The sequence below is a fragment of the Aquarana catesbeiana genome, linkage group LG02 (assembly GCF_042186555.1).
Source record: "Aquarana catesbeiana isolate 2022-GZ linkage group LG02, ASM4218655v1, whole genome shotgun sequence".
Lineage (NCBI taxonomy): Eukaryota > Metazoa > Chordata > Amphibia > Anura > Ranidae > Aquarana > Aquarana catesbeiana.
The window spans coordinates 551,435,208-551,447,425 of NC_133325.1; the positions used below are offsets into that span (position 1 = coordinate 551,435,208).

Sequence of the window (12,218 nt, forward strand, 5' to 3'; positions counted from 1 at the left end):
AGCTAACTTTAAAGTGAGTTGCTTAAAAAAATAGACATACTTGCTATGGATTATGGAATGTCATCTGTTGCTGTGAAAAAGCCATTACAATGCAAACCTATTTTGGATGATTATGCTGATCTATAAGTTACCTGTGCAACATGCTTTACTTAAAAGGGTACCATTTTGACTTAAAGGCATTGTACACTTTTTAAAATGTTTTTATTGTTTAAATACATATTGGTTTAGTTATATTCCCTGAGGGTTTTTTTTGCCTTATGTTGTAACGATGGGTTCAGGTGTCAGCTGATCAATCCCCTATGTCTATGAAAACGTGGGGACAGTTTGTTGGGACTTTAGAGGTGCTCAAAATAAACAATTATAGACTTGAAAAATATAAAAGTCCAAGTTTATTCAAACATGATTTAAAAAATATTTCATGTTAAAAACACGTATACTCATAAAAATGATCTTGGGTATTCTTTTTGTCACAGCGGTGTACAGGTGTATATTCCCGACATTTTTCGCCTATTTAGGGCTTCTTCAGGTTAAGAAGATGATAACCGCTAATATTCCTAGTTTGACATCAATTAGTTAATGAGGAAAAAAATAATAAGTCTCAGAATGGTATCAAACCTCAGGCTTCCATGTGATCACAGAGGGTATAGGAGTACTAAAGATGTGTAAAATTTAACAAAACCTCACAGGGATGCCTAGTCGTCAGAAAAATCATAGCCAGCTTTAGAAAGGCATAAGGCTCTGTGTGGTGTAAACACTGGCCGCCCACAAGGCTCTGGCTCCTTCCCCTGAAGTCCTAAATAGGGAAACATGTTGGGAATTTACACCTGTACACCGCTGTGACAAAAAGAATACATGAGATCATTTTTATGTTTGAATAAACCTTGAATGTTATATTTTGCAAGTCTATAATTGTTTATATTGACCACCTCTAAAGTCCGAACAAACTGGCCCCAAGTTTTCATTAAGGGATATGGTGCTATAAGGTCACGGTCACTCGCCCACATAATTAACCCCTATGTCTATGGTTTACTACATATGAGTGTCCTAATTGCCAAAGGGATAACACAACTTCCTGTTCTAGGTCACCACAACGAATGCATGCGTTTTCATCTACTCTGTGTTACATCACAAATATCAGAGTGCTAATGCAATTAAAAAAAAATCTTCCAACTGCAGTGAACTCTCTCTGTATCTGTGAATGCTCTGTTCACTTATGTCTGGCAGATCTAATTATTGTCTAGCTAGCTTTCTCAACTGAAGAGCATTAGATGGAGAAGCCCAGGGATTATGGGATATGTACACTGCGGGGAAAAAAGTATTTGATCCCCCTGCTGATTTTTGTACATTTGCCCACTGACAAATAAATGATCAGTCTATAATTTTAATGGTAGGTTTATTTTAACAGTGAGAGAGAATAATAAAACAAAAAAATACAGAAAAACACATTTCAAAAAAGTTTCATAAATTGATTTGCTGACAAAGGAATGTGACTATCTACTATACTAGAGACATTCAGTCCTCTAATGAGGAGAGTGGCAGGGTCCAAATTCCTTTTTAGAAGTGATTAGCCTTTTAGGGGCCTCTTGCCAAAACTGAAATTTTGTTGCAGAGGATGGCTAAAATCTGTCTTGTATTTTGGTGCAGACTAGGAAAATCAGAGAGTCAATCACAAAAGCAGGAAATTACATTTTTTTTTTGGGGGGGGGGGGGGGGGGGGGCGCATTCTGTACACCAACTGTGTACAGAAAACCTCCAGGTTGCCACATTGCATTTAATTTTACATAAAATTACAGACCTACAGATTGATTAGGAAAGATCATTTTTGATAATATTAAATTACATTATGGCTTGTGTCACAATTTTAAATGCTATATTTTTTATTTGCAATATTTTTTCCCACAAAAGTGGAGTTACTCTTTTAATTGCCTCCCGCCCGCCGTGTAGACAAATTTATGGCGGGCGGGATGCTCTCTTGTTCTGGGATGAAGTATGCACTATGTGGCTATAAAATGATTCGAAGCACAGTTAGTATGTAATCAGTATTCTGTCCCTTTTTTTTTTTTTTTTTTGTCGTCTCTAGTGTGGTGGAAAAATTTTGGTGGGTGACATTGCAGTTCACGCAGAAAGGTTTCAGGATGAAGGCTTTCAATGGCACCTTGGATGTTTTGTCTGTGAGACATGCCACTTGCCACTGTCACAGTTTATCTATTTCCTGCAAGACAGCAGAATTTACTGTGGACGTCATCATGCAGAACTGACAAGATCACGCTGTGCAGCCTGTGACCAGGTACTGTGAAGTCTGGAATTTCCTTATGTAAAAAATAATTGTTCCAATGAATGAATGGTTTCTAATAATGTTAGAAACCACTTAAAAAATATATCTTGTGATGTACATAAGCAAAAAAACACATTGTGTTTTTTTTTCTTTTTTACCATTTTCATAATCTAGTTATTAAAAAATCCTAAGGCTAGTGAAAGCCCAGATTTACAATACCCCATACTATCTCATGGAGGTTACATTCAGTGGCAGCCAGAGTGATGCAGCGAGTACAAGTGGGAGGTGTTGCCTCTGCAGGCTTAAATTTCTTACAGGGTTGATCCAGGGTAGGCCAGCAGAGCCATTTATTTATTTGTTTTGAATAGCAAGGGAAGGAATTCACTTTATCAAGCAGAGAATAAACTTATCAAACCTATTGTTTAATCATACCTCCCAACTTTCTGAGATGGGAATGAGGGACACCTGTTAGCAAAAGTATGTGGGCATAGGACACACCTGCTGCCACTCCCCCTTTAAAAGGAGAATTTTACAAAAACAAATTATTGATTACAGTCACAAATGCTTTTTTTTACCACTACTATTCCTTTATACTGGCTTTTGAAATGTACAAATGCGGCAATTTAGAAATTGGATAATGGGTTTACCACTGTAAAACACTTTTTGATAAGTAGTGCATTTTATATTCAACTATATAGATCAGACCAAAATGAGGGACAAATGAGGAGGAAAGAGGGACAGAGGAACTTTGTTCCAAATCGTGGACAGTCCCTCGAAATCAGGGGCTATGGTTTAATATTGCAGATATCTGATATACTGGAATCAATCTGACATAAGTTTGCTTCACTCATCTTGTGGAACTGTAAACATGAGGGCTCGGTTTGGACTGCACAAACCAGTCTACCTTCACCTATAACTGAGTTGGCTTGTTAATTAAAGTGCATGATTGTTCTAGGCCACTGACTCAATATACTGAATTCACAGGTTTAGCATGCCTGCTAGGTACCTAGCATTATCAGCAGATGTTCAACAATGGCATCCATCAAACATTTCCCGGTGTTCTGCCGAGAAAGTTCCGCTCGGCGCAGTAGGATCCGGCAGAAATAGCCGAAGGAGAATAGCTGAAAATCAGCTGTACACGGCGCCTGTAAGAAGGCCGCTCGCCACGCTTCGGGCACGGCCTCGCTTCACTCGGCTCTTTTTGATTCCCCCTCTAGGTCCACTTGGATGGTGGGGAAGGAAGCTGGACCTAGGGCGCAGGCGCCGTGTACAGCTGATTGAAAAGTTAGAGTTTCGTCTATCACCGGCGGATGACAGTAGTTCGTACTGCGCAGGCGCTGCGCCTGCGCAGTACAGGGGGGGAACTTATCCGCCGAGGGAACTTTCTCAGCAAGACACCGGCACAGGCTTTCTTTATCTTACGATGTGCATCTTTGCTGAAGCCTAATGAAGGGAGAAGTTTTCCTTAATACGCTATTGTTTAAAACAAAATTTACACATAGTTTCTTTTTCAACTGCAGACCAGAGAAGAGTGAAGCAATCTGCCATGTTTGATAAACTGTGACATATTATCTCTCAATTACAAAAAAATTAAATAAAAATAAGGTCAGAATGCAAAAATTGTCACAACTGGATACTTTGTACCCCCTTATCTTTTTTTTGTGCCCATTTTTGCATTTTGACCTCCATTACATTTTGGAGATACATTGGCAATGTGCTGGCTATTTGTTGTAAGTAAAATTTAAAATTTTTTTTTTCTTAAAACTTGCTTAAACAAACCCTTTAAAGACTGGCACTCCAAGCATAAAGACTAAAATGGTCCATATTCATCGCACAACAGCTGTCTTTTCTGCACCTTGTAGGCTTGGATATGTGGAGCAGGGAGGGCATCTTTCTTTACCCATGCTATGCAGAGCCTTGTTAAACGGGCCCCCTTACCTGTTCACACAATAAAACAAATACATAAAAAAAAAAAAAAAAAGAGTGTGAACATTCATCTCCTATGTAAAAAATGAAGGCACATTATGAGTTAAGTCCAGCGAGGTGCAGGACACCTCCTGGGCTTTTCTCCAGTATTTATATCTGACGACAGCTTTATAGCGCTCCTGGAACAGCTATCACTGTAGTTCTGGGAGAGTGATGATCCTTCTCAGATTTGTATCTTAAACAGGAGAGTCGCTGCAGCTGTTACGCCCATCCCTCCCCTCCTCCTGCCCATTCACAGAAGCTTTTGTATTATCTGAACACATTCAGAAAATACAATAGCTTCTCTGAATGGGCAGCAGAGGGGAGGAGTGGTCATAGCTGCTATATTTTTTTCTTTTCAATTTATTTAGATTATTATATCCACATACAAAAAATAACATTTCATATATATATATATAACATTTGATGTGCATATTTTACAACCCTACTATATATATATATATATATATATATATATATATATATATATATATATATATATATATATATATATATTTACAACCCTACATGATCATTCCCCTCCCACCCCCACACCTACCCCCTCCCAATCCCCTCTTTCTCCGTTTCTTTCCATTACTACTGTTCCTTTTAGTCTTCTCTTCCCATCACTTCTGCATATCTAAGCGTTTTCTTAAACTCCTTCCATTCTTTCCATCTATTTAGCATTCCTTCCATTCCTTTTTCTCTGCAGAGAATATGTGCCTTTTGCTGTTCTCCTCTCACAGCCCCTAACTTTTGAAGTGTAGTTTCCAGCAGAACACAAACCTGTCATCAATAATAGAGATAGCCCTAGGAGATGTCATGCAGCTCCTTGGACTTGGCGTGTACTGTGCCTTCACTTTTTACAAACTGGCTGAATTACTGGAATTTAGTTTTTAACACTTTGAAAATACTTGCAAATCTAATGTTTACCCAACGTGTGTAGTGTCTCAAGGTTTGACAGTACCTTTTTAGATGACTGTTAACTAAAGCAAGCCATTCTTTACACAAAGAAAATTTATTGATTTCCACCCACTGTGCTATTGTATTCTGACAGCGGGAGGTTTCCCAGCAATAGTCGCTGGCAGTGATCACACGAAAAAACCCAACAGGCTGGTTGTACTGGAGTCAATCCATGGATCGACTTCAGTACAACCAGCCTGTTCATAGACGGATCGAAATTTGGCCAGTTCCTGCTGAACTCGCCTAATTTCCATCTGTCTATGGCCGGCCTTAGTCTAGTTTTTCAACTTAACAATATTCTAGTGTGTGTGTGTGTGTGTGTGTGTGTGTGTGTGTGTGTGTTTGTTTTTTTTGTCTGATCCAAACATACTTGGGTATTCATGGTCCTTGCTTATGTGAATGCATTTAATTTGGTATTTTGCTAGTCTTCTGTTTTTGTCATGTCTGCTGCTTTTTTTATAACTGCCATTTCTAAATTTCTGTGTTTTTGTAGTTGATTCTAACAGAGAGATGTACAGTAGCTGAAGGTCACTGCTGGCACGTGGAACACTTTTGTTGCTGGGAGTGCGAGGTGGTGCTTGGTGGGGGCCGATATGTAATGAGAGGTAGTAGACCATTTTGCAATGGCTGCTTTCAGCGTCTTTATGCCGAGACATGTGAGGGCTGTGGTGAACCTGTTGGTAAGTTTTTTTCTTTTTTTTTTTACTCAAAGGTGACATGATAACAAAACCTACAGACTACTTTATCTACTTATACTGGACACTTTCACCCCCTTCCTGCCCAGGCCAATTTTCATCTTTCAGCTCTGTTACTATTTAAATGACATTTACTTGGTCAAGCAACACTTTACACAAATGAAATTTTTATCATTTTCTTTTGGTGGTATTTAATCATGAAAAAAGACTGAAAAAATGTGTTTTTATTTGTTTGTTATAAAATTTTGCAAATATTTTTTCTTCATAAATTCAGGCCAAAATATATACTGCTACATTTCTTTGGTAAAAATAATCCAAATCCATGTATATTATTTAGTCTATAGGAAAGTTTTTTATAGTCCACAAACGATGGAGTGTGTGTCTGAAAATCGATCAATCCTGATGTACTGATATCTCATTTCCTGAGGCCTGAAAATTCCAGAACCATACAACTACCCCCCCAACCCCTTTTTGGAAAGTAGACAGTCACAGGTATTTAGTAGTTTTGTATATATATATTTTTTTTTACATACTGTGACCAGAGCAATACAGTGTTACCATAATAACACTGTACTACTCTGTGAAGGTGACAGAGCAATACAGTGTTACCATAATAACACTGTACTACTCTGTGAAGGTGATCAGAATTTTATTTTTTTTACACACTATAATCACCGTTATAAGCAACCATTTTTTATGAATGACATCTATTCATTGAGTGTGTACTATTGTGATTTATTTATTAAAGGTATTTGTATAGCGTGATTAGCTGTGATTGACCACAGCTAATCACAGTACAGATGGGCTGTGATTGGCCCTGTTTGTACCATGTGATCGCTGTAACCAATCGCAGAGATCAACACAATTGTACACAATGAATGGTATAAATAGATGCCATGTGCACATTTGCCATGTGATCTGTTGTGACTGGTCACAGTTATCACATGGTACTGGCAGCAGCCTGGAACACTGATCTGTCATCGGACACTGCGTGTGTTTTTACTGACTTGCCTGCTAAGGATTTGTAATTTTGTCAGCTGGTTATACACACACTTTGCTAGTCAGAAATCTCATCCTACTATGGTTTAGCATCACTGCTTCCTGGATCACCCCTCCTCTCTTTGGACAAAGATGATGCAGATTCAGTTTCCGATGAGCATGCAGGAAGTGATGTAGAGGAATCTGAATTGCTGAACCAGACAGTACAGTAAGTGTACTGCATGTCTGAAGAGTGGTAGAGGTGCATAAATCAGAAAACTGGCTGAACAAAATTTTCAAATCTTTTGCTCTAAATACCTTTTACATTCTCTCCTAATATTGCCAATTTATACAGCTTCATGGTATTTTATAATGAGTAGACCTGTTGCCTGTGCTGGTCAATTAGGAAAAAAGGTGGCTCCCAAAAAGAAAATGGAGGGAGCCAAGACAGAACTATAGCTGCCAGGGGCAATGGAGAGAAGAAAGCTCCATTCTCACAAAGGACAGAGAGCCAAGGTGTTTGGTAGAGGACATACAGTACAAGGCCAAACCAATATCTGCAGGAACTAAGGACTATGTTTGGCAAATCCAAGGAAGGTTGCAGGATGAGGAATGGGAATATGTTTTCATATGGCGGTCTCGATCATTAAACTAGGTAAGAACTAACTCACGTGATTGTAGAGTGTGTGAAAAAATGATTTCATTTGCATATAGTGTTGCATGACTGCGCAATTGCCAGTTAAAGTAGCACAGTGCTGAATAGCAAAAAATGCCCTGGTCATGAATGGGATTAAACCTTCTGGAGGTCAAGTGGTTGAAGTATTATTATAATTGTTTAAAAACAAATGTTTTTCTTGGAAAATAAGCATATAATACATGCATGTAAGGCTAAAAACTGGCTACATCCTATTGGCATATTGGGAATGGCAAGATGAAAACTGAAATGAACACAATCAAAAGAAATGAGCAGGATGACCAATCTCCAGCCCTTAAAAGTCTGTTGACCATGATGGTGTAACGCTTAGGTCAAACAGTTACGTTTGTGGCATTGGGAAATATCCTTTAGGGCTAGAATGATGAGCATATTGGCCCCAGGGCGTGGTTTGGGATCAGATTAGGACCAGGCCAGTAATCCCTTGATTCCTGCAATTTCTGTGGAGCCTACAAATAGGATACTGTGCTTCCATGATGGATTGTGATAACTTGCCACAACTATGGCAACTTGACCTACCCGTAGTTGATTTGAAATGTATTCTTAAACAAATTCTTTCAGAATCCTCATGAAAAATCTACTTAAAGAAAAGTCAAAACGTCTCTATTAATGACAGATGTGAAGCAGATCCCAAACCCTTAAGGTTTCCTGAGTGCTGTCCCATTTCCCATGTGCGTACCATTCTACACACACAAGGGTTGTAGTAGTAGTTTTAAGACCATTTATAACTAATGGCACCCATGGTTTCCAGAAGTGGTGGTAGTATGTGGAAAAGATCATACATGGTGACCGAGAATTCTGCTTTAGTAAGATGGGGCCCCATGTTGCATGTTTGTGAGGGGGCTGGAGCAGTGTCTCCTTGCAACTTAGCTGTTTTTTTGTTTCATAGCAATCAGCCTGAGAAGAATTTAGAGCAACCCATCAATCGTGGTCTACGGCAGTGGTCATCAACCCTGTCCTCAGGGCCCACTAACAGGCCAGGTTTGCAAGATAACTGAAATACATCACAGGTGATATCATTTGCTGTTCAGTGATTGCAGTATTCTAGTCTGCATCTCCCCAAGGTAATACATAAAACCTGGCCTGTTAGTGGGCCCTGAGGACAGGGTTGATGACCACTGGTCTACGGGCAAGTGACAGGTAGACTGCAAACAGGTCCCTGCGCTGCCGACCCCTACCTTTTTTTAGGTTCCGGCCCTTCTACTGGGGGGCAGAAGACACGGTGGTGGGAGGTAATGTGAAAGGGGCAGAGGACACTGCTATGGGCAGCGCCACCCCCATAGCAGTGTCCTCTGTCCCCCCCATTCCCTCCTTTTAAACAGCTGGTTTAACCACTTAAGGACCAAGTCCATTTTTGACACTGTATTTTTTGCTAGAAAATTATTTAGAACCCCCAAACATTATATATAAGACTCTGGAGAATAAAATGGTGGTCGTTGCAATATTTTATGTCACACAGTATTTCCACAGCAGTCTTTCAAACGTAATTTTTTTGCAAAAAATACACTTTTGTTAATTGAAAAATAATAAAACAGTAAAGTTAGGCCAATTTTTGTTGTATATTGTGAAAGCGGATGTTATGCCAAGTAAATAGATACCAAACATGTTACGGTTGAAAATTGCACACACTCATGGAATAGCAACAGACGGTACTTAAAAATCTCCTTAGGCGACGCTTTAAAAAATGTTAACGGTTACCAGGTTACAGTTACAGAGGAGGTCCTGTGCTAGAATAATTGCTCACACTCTGACGATCGTGGCAATACCTCACATGTGTGATTTGAAGATTTACTTTTGAGGGCGTGACTTGCGTATGCATTTTCGTTGCTGCGCGAGCACGGGGGGACGGAGGCGGCTTAAAAAAAAAAAAATGTTTTTCTTTTTGTCCCTTTAAAAAAAAAAAAATCTGATCGCTTTTATTGCTGTCACAAGGAATGTAAACATCCCTTGTGACAGTAGAAGGGGGTTAGAGGTACTGTTTATGGAGGGATCAGGGGTCTTAAAGACGGCTCTAAAAAACGGTACCCGGGTATAACCTGCAAATTTTTTTAGCTTTGTATGTGCCCGTCAGTGGTAAATGGTTTGTCTCATCTCTGTGTTTGCTATATCTGCAAGACAGCTTGTTCTTTTGAAAAACTACTGACTTACTGGCCAGATTCGCAGGGTGAAAAAGGAAAGAAAGTTTAAAAAGAAAACTAATACAGCCATCACATCTAATAATTGGTAAGGTGCAATATAAAATGTTTGCTTTTGGGTTTAATACTGCTTTAAATTGCCTATAAGGAATGTATAAAATATTTAATTTAGACTACTGCAATAGTAGCATGCCAACTGGCAAGCATACTCAAATCTGTTGTAAATGGTTTCTTCCTACAGATCCAAATGAAGACTTTATGACTTTAAAAGGGCAGTACTGGCATTTGCTGCCGTCCTGTTTCTGCTGCTCCTGTTGCAGGGCACCACTCCATAGGTCAGAGTTTATCATTCACAAAGATCATCTTTACTGCTCCCAAAGCTGCCTAACCTATGACTCTCAGATGTACTGCACTTTCAGATCTCAGAAAAGTGTTACAAGACCATCAAGTCACCAGAGTAGCTCCCCAAGGAGCAGATGTCAATTAAACTGCAGAACCTGGAATGACTCGGTGAAAGATTATAAAGGTAGAAGATTGAACCCCACTTTACAGGAATCATCAATAAATGGGTGTCAAACAGAGCTACCAAGACTGTATAGTGAAACTGACAGCGAGACAAGTAGTTCCTGGCATTCAGGTTACAGATATGATCTGGAAGGGAAAGCCGAAACATCATGTTCTTCATCAGACTCTGAGCCAGAGGGATTTTTTCTTGGAAGGCCAATCCCAAATTATTCACTCAGCAGAGGAACAGATTCACCAGCACACTTCAAAAACAACTCCGTAAAAAGACGCCAACGGAGAAAAAACTGTAAAGTGTCATAAAAGAAGGAACCCCCTATGTAACCAGATGGGAAGACGTTTTATCAGGTTTCTTGCTAAATGTTCAGTTTTATGTGGGCATTACTTGTAAAATGTGTGTGGTGTTTTTTTTTTTTTTTTTTTTTTTTTTTTTTTTCCCGTAAAAGCATACCTATTCTATATAAGCTAAATATAAATTTCTTTCTTTCCCTCAATTGCAAGTGAATATTTTTTTGAAGTGGCTTTTTTGTATAAGATTTTTATCCTTGATTTATATATCACTGAAAGGATGAATTGCATAAAAGTTTACTGTATTCTGTACAAATATTTATAACTAAAATTATTGATCAGATTTTGGTGCCAGTATGTGCAAAGAACAGAAAACAAATAAAGGATTTAAAAAATCTGACTGAATGCTTTTATAATTATATGCCTATGCAAGAACAGTCTTAATAAGCTTGTTGGCTTGACTATTGTGGCTATGGAATAGAAGAGTAAATAGTTTATTTTTATCACTTAACAAATTGGAAAGTAAATGAACAAAAGAGAAATCAAACCCTTTGCCTTCAAAACAGCATCCATTTTCTAGGTACACTTGCACACAGTTTGTGAAGGTACTCGGCAGGTAGGTTGTTCCAAACATCTTGGAGAAGTAAGCACAGATCTTCTGTGGATGTAAGCTGTCTCAAATCCTTCTGTCTCTTCATGTAATTCAGACAGATTTGATTATGTTGATTTGGGCTCTCTGGGGGCCAAACTATCACTTTCAGGACTCCTTGTTCTTTTTTTGTATGCTGAAGATAGTTCTTAATAACCCTGGCTAATCAGAGTTAGAGGAGTTTGCAAGACACATAGCAGAAAGATCTGTAACAGAGCGCATCTGCATATATGCACCAATAGTTTTGGGCCTTTTTATAAATGCAGAATTTGGCATTACTTAGGGATCTTGGCCAATTTTTACCCATTTGAGGAACACACACTTGCATGCTGCTTAGACACATAGCATATAAATGTATATATGGTATCATACAGTCAGCTCTGCTTAGGGACTCTATATGGTTCTAACTTTTTTTTAATGGCCTTTATAATGGCGGATTGGATACAAATTTTGGTTACTTACCCCATCCCCCCCCCCCCCCTTCCTTTTGTCTTTCACTATGATAGAGATAAAGCATTAACAATATAGCGATACAGGTGACACAATTTGTATTTTTTTTTTTATTGTTCTTCCTGCTGTTAGTACTTTAGAGAATATTTACCAGCATATAAATTGTACTGTGATTTATGACAAGTATACTAATTTATGTACTCACAATATAGTTTTTTACAAATTTGTCACATTTTTTATATTATTTTGTTTTACATTATTGAATCTATAGGAGTACAAAGGGTTAACAAAATGGAAGGAGGTGTTAGAGGCAACCCTGAGGCGTTAGTTGCATAATAAGCTTGCCGCCCTCCTCCCTTCTCTGGCTCCTAGTCTATTTAAAAGCCTTGCGGTTCCGGTATCAGTCACGTGAATTGACAAGGCTCCATTGAGTGAAACGTGTTGTCATGGTGACCCCCTAACAGGCTTACGTGAGAATTTTATCTCCTTCACTCCCTACAGCCATCGGCCTCGGCACTGCCCATTATGTCATCCCCAGGTGCCTGGTTGTGTCGCATCTGCCATCCCCTCATATCCCCGCGCCCAT

General features: G+C 38.9%; 1 protein-coding gene across 2 annotated transcripts in view; it reads left to right on the forward strand.

Annotated features, from left to right (window-relative positions):
- PRICKLE4 (prickle planar cell polarity protein 4) overlaps positions 1–10,933 on the forward strand; it is a 33,977-nt gene extending 23,044 nt beyond the window's left edge. For both annotated transcript variants that reach the window (XM_073615928.1, XM_073615929.1), the window contains exons 5-7: positions 2,081–2,287; positions 5,697–5,883; positions 9,965–10,933. In XM_073615928.1, coding sequence (XP_073472029.1) covers positions 2,081–2,287; positions 5,697–5,883; positions 9,965–10,548 — 978 coding nt within the window. In that variant the 3' untranslated portion in view covers positions 10,549–10,933. The remainder of the gene's footprint in view (positions 1–2,080; positions 2,288–5,696; positions 5,884–9,964) is intronic.
- Positions 10,934–12,218: the final 1,285 nt, after the last annotated feature.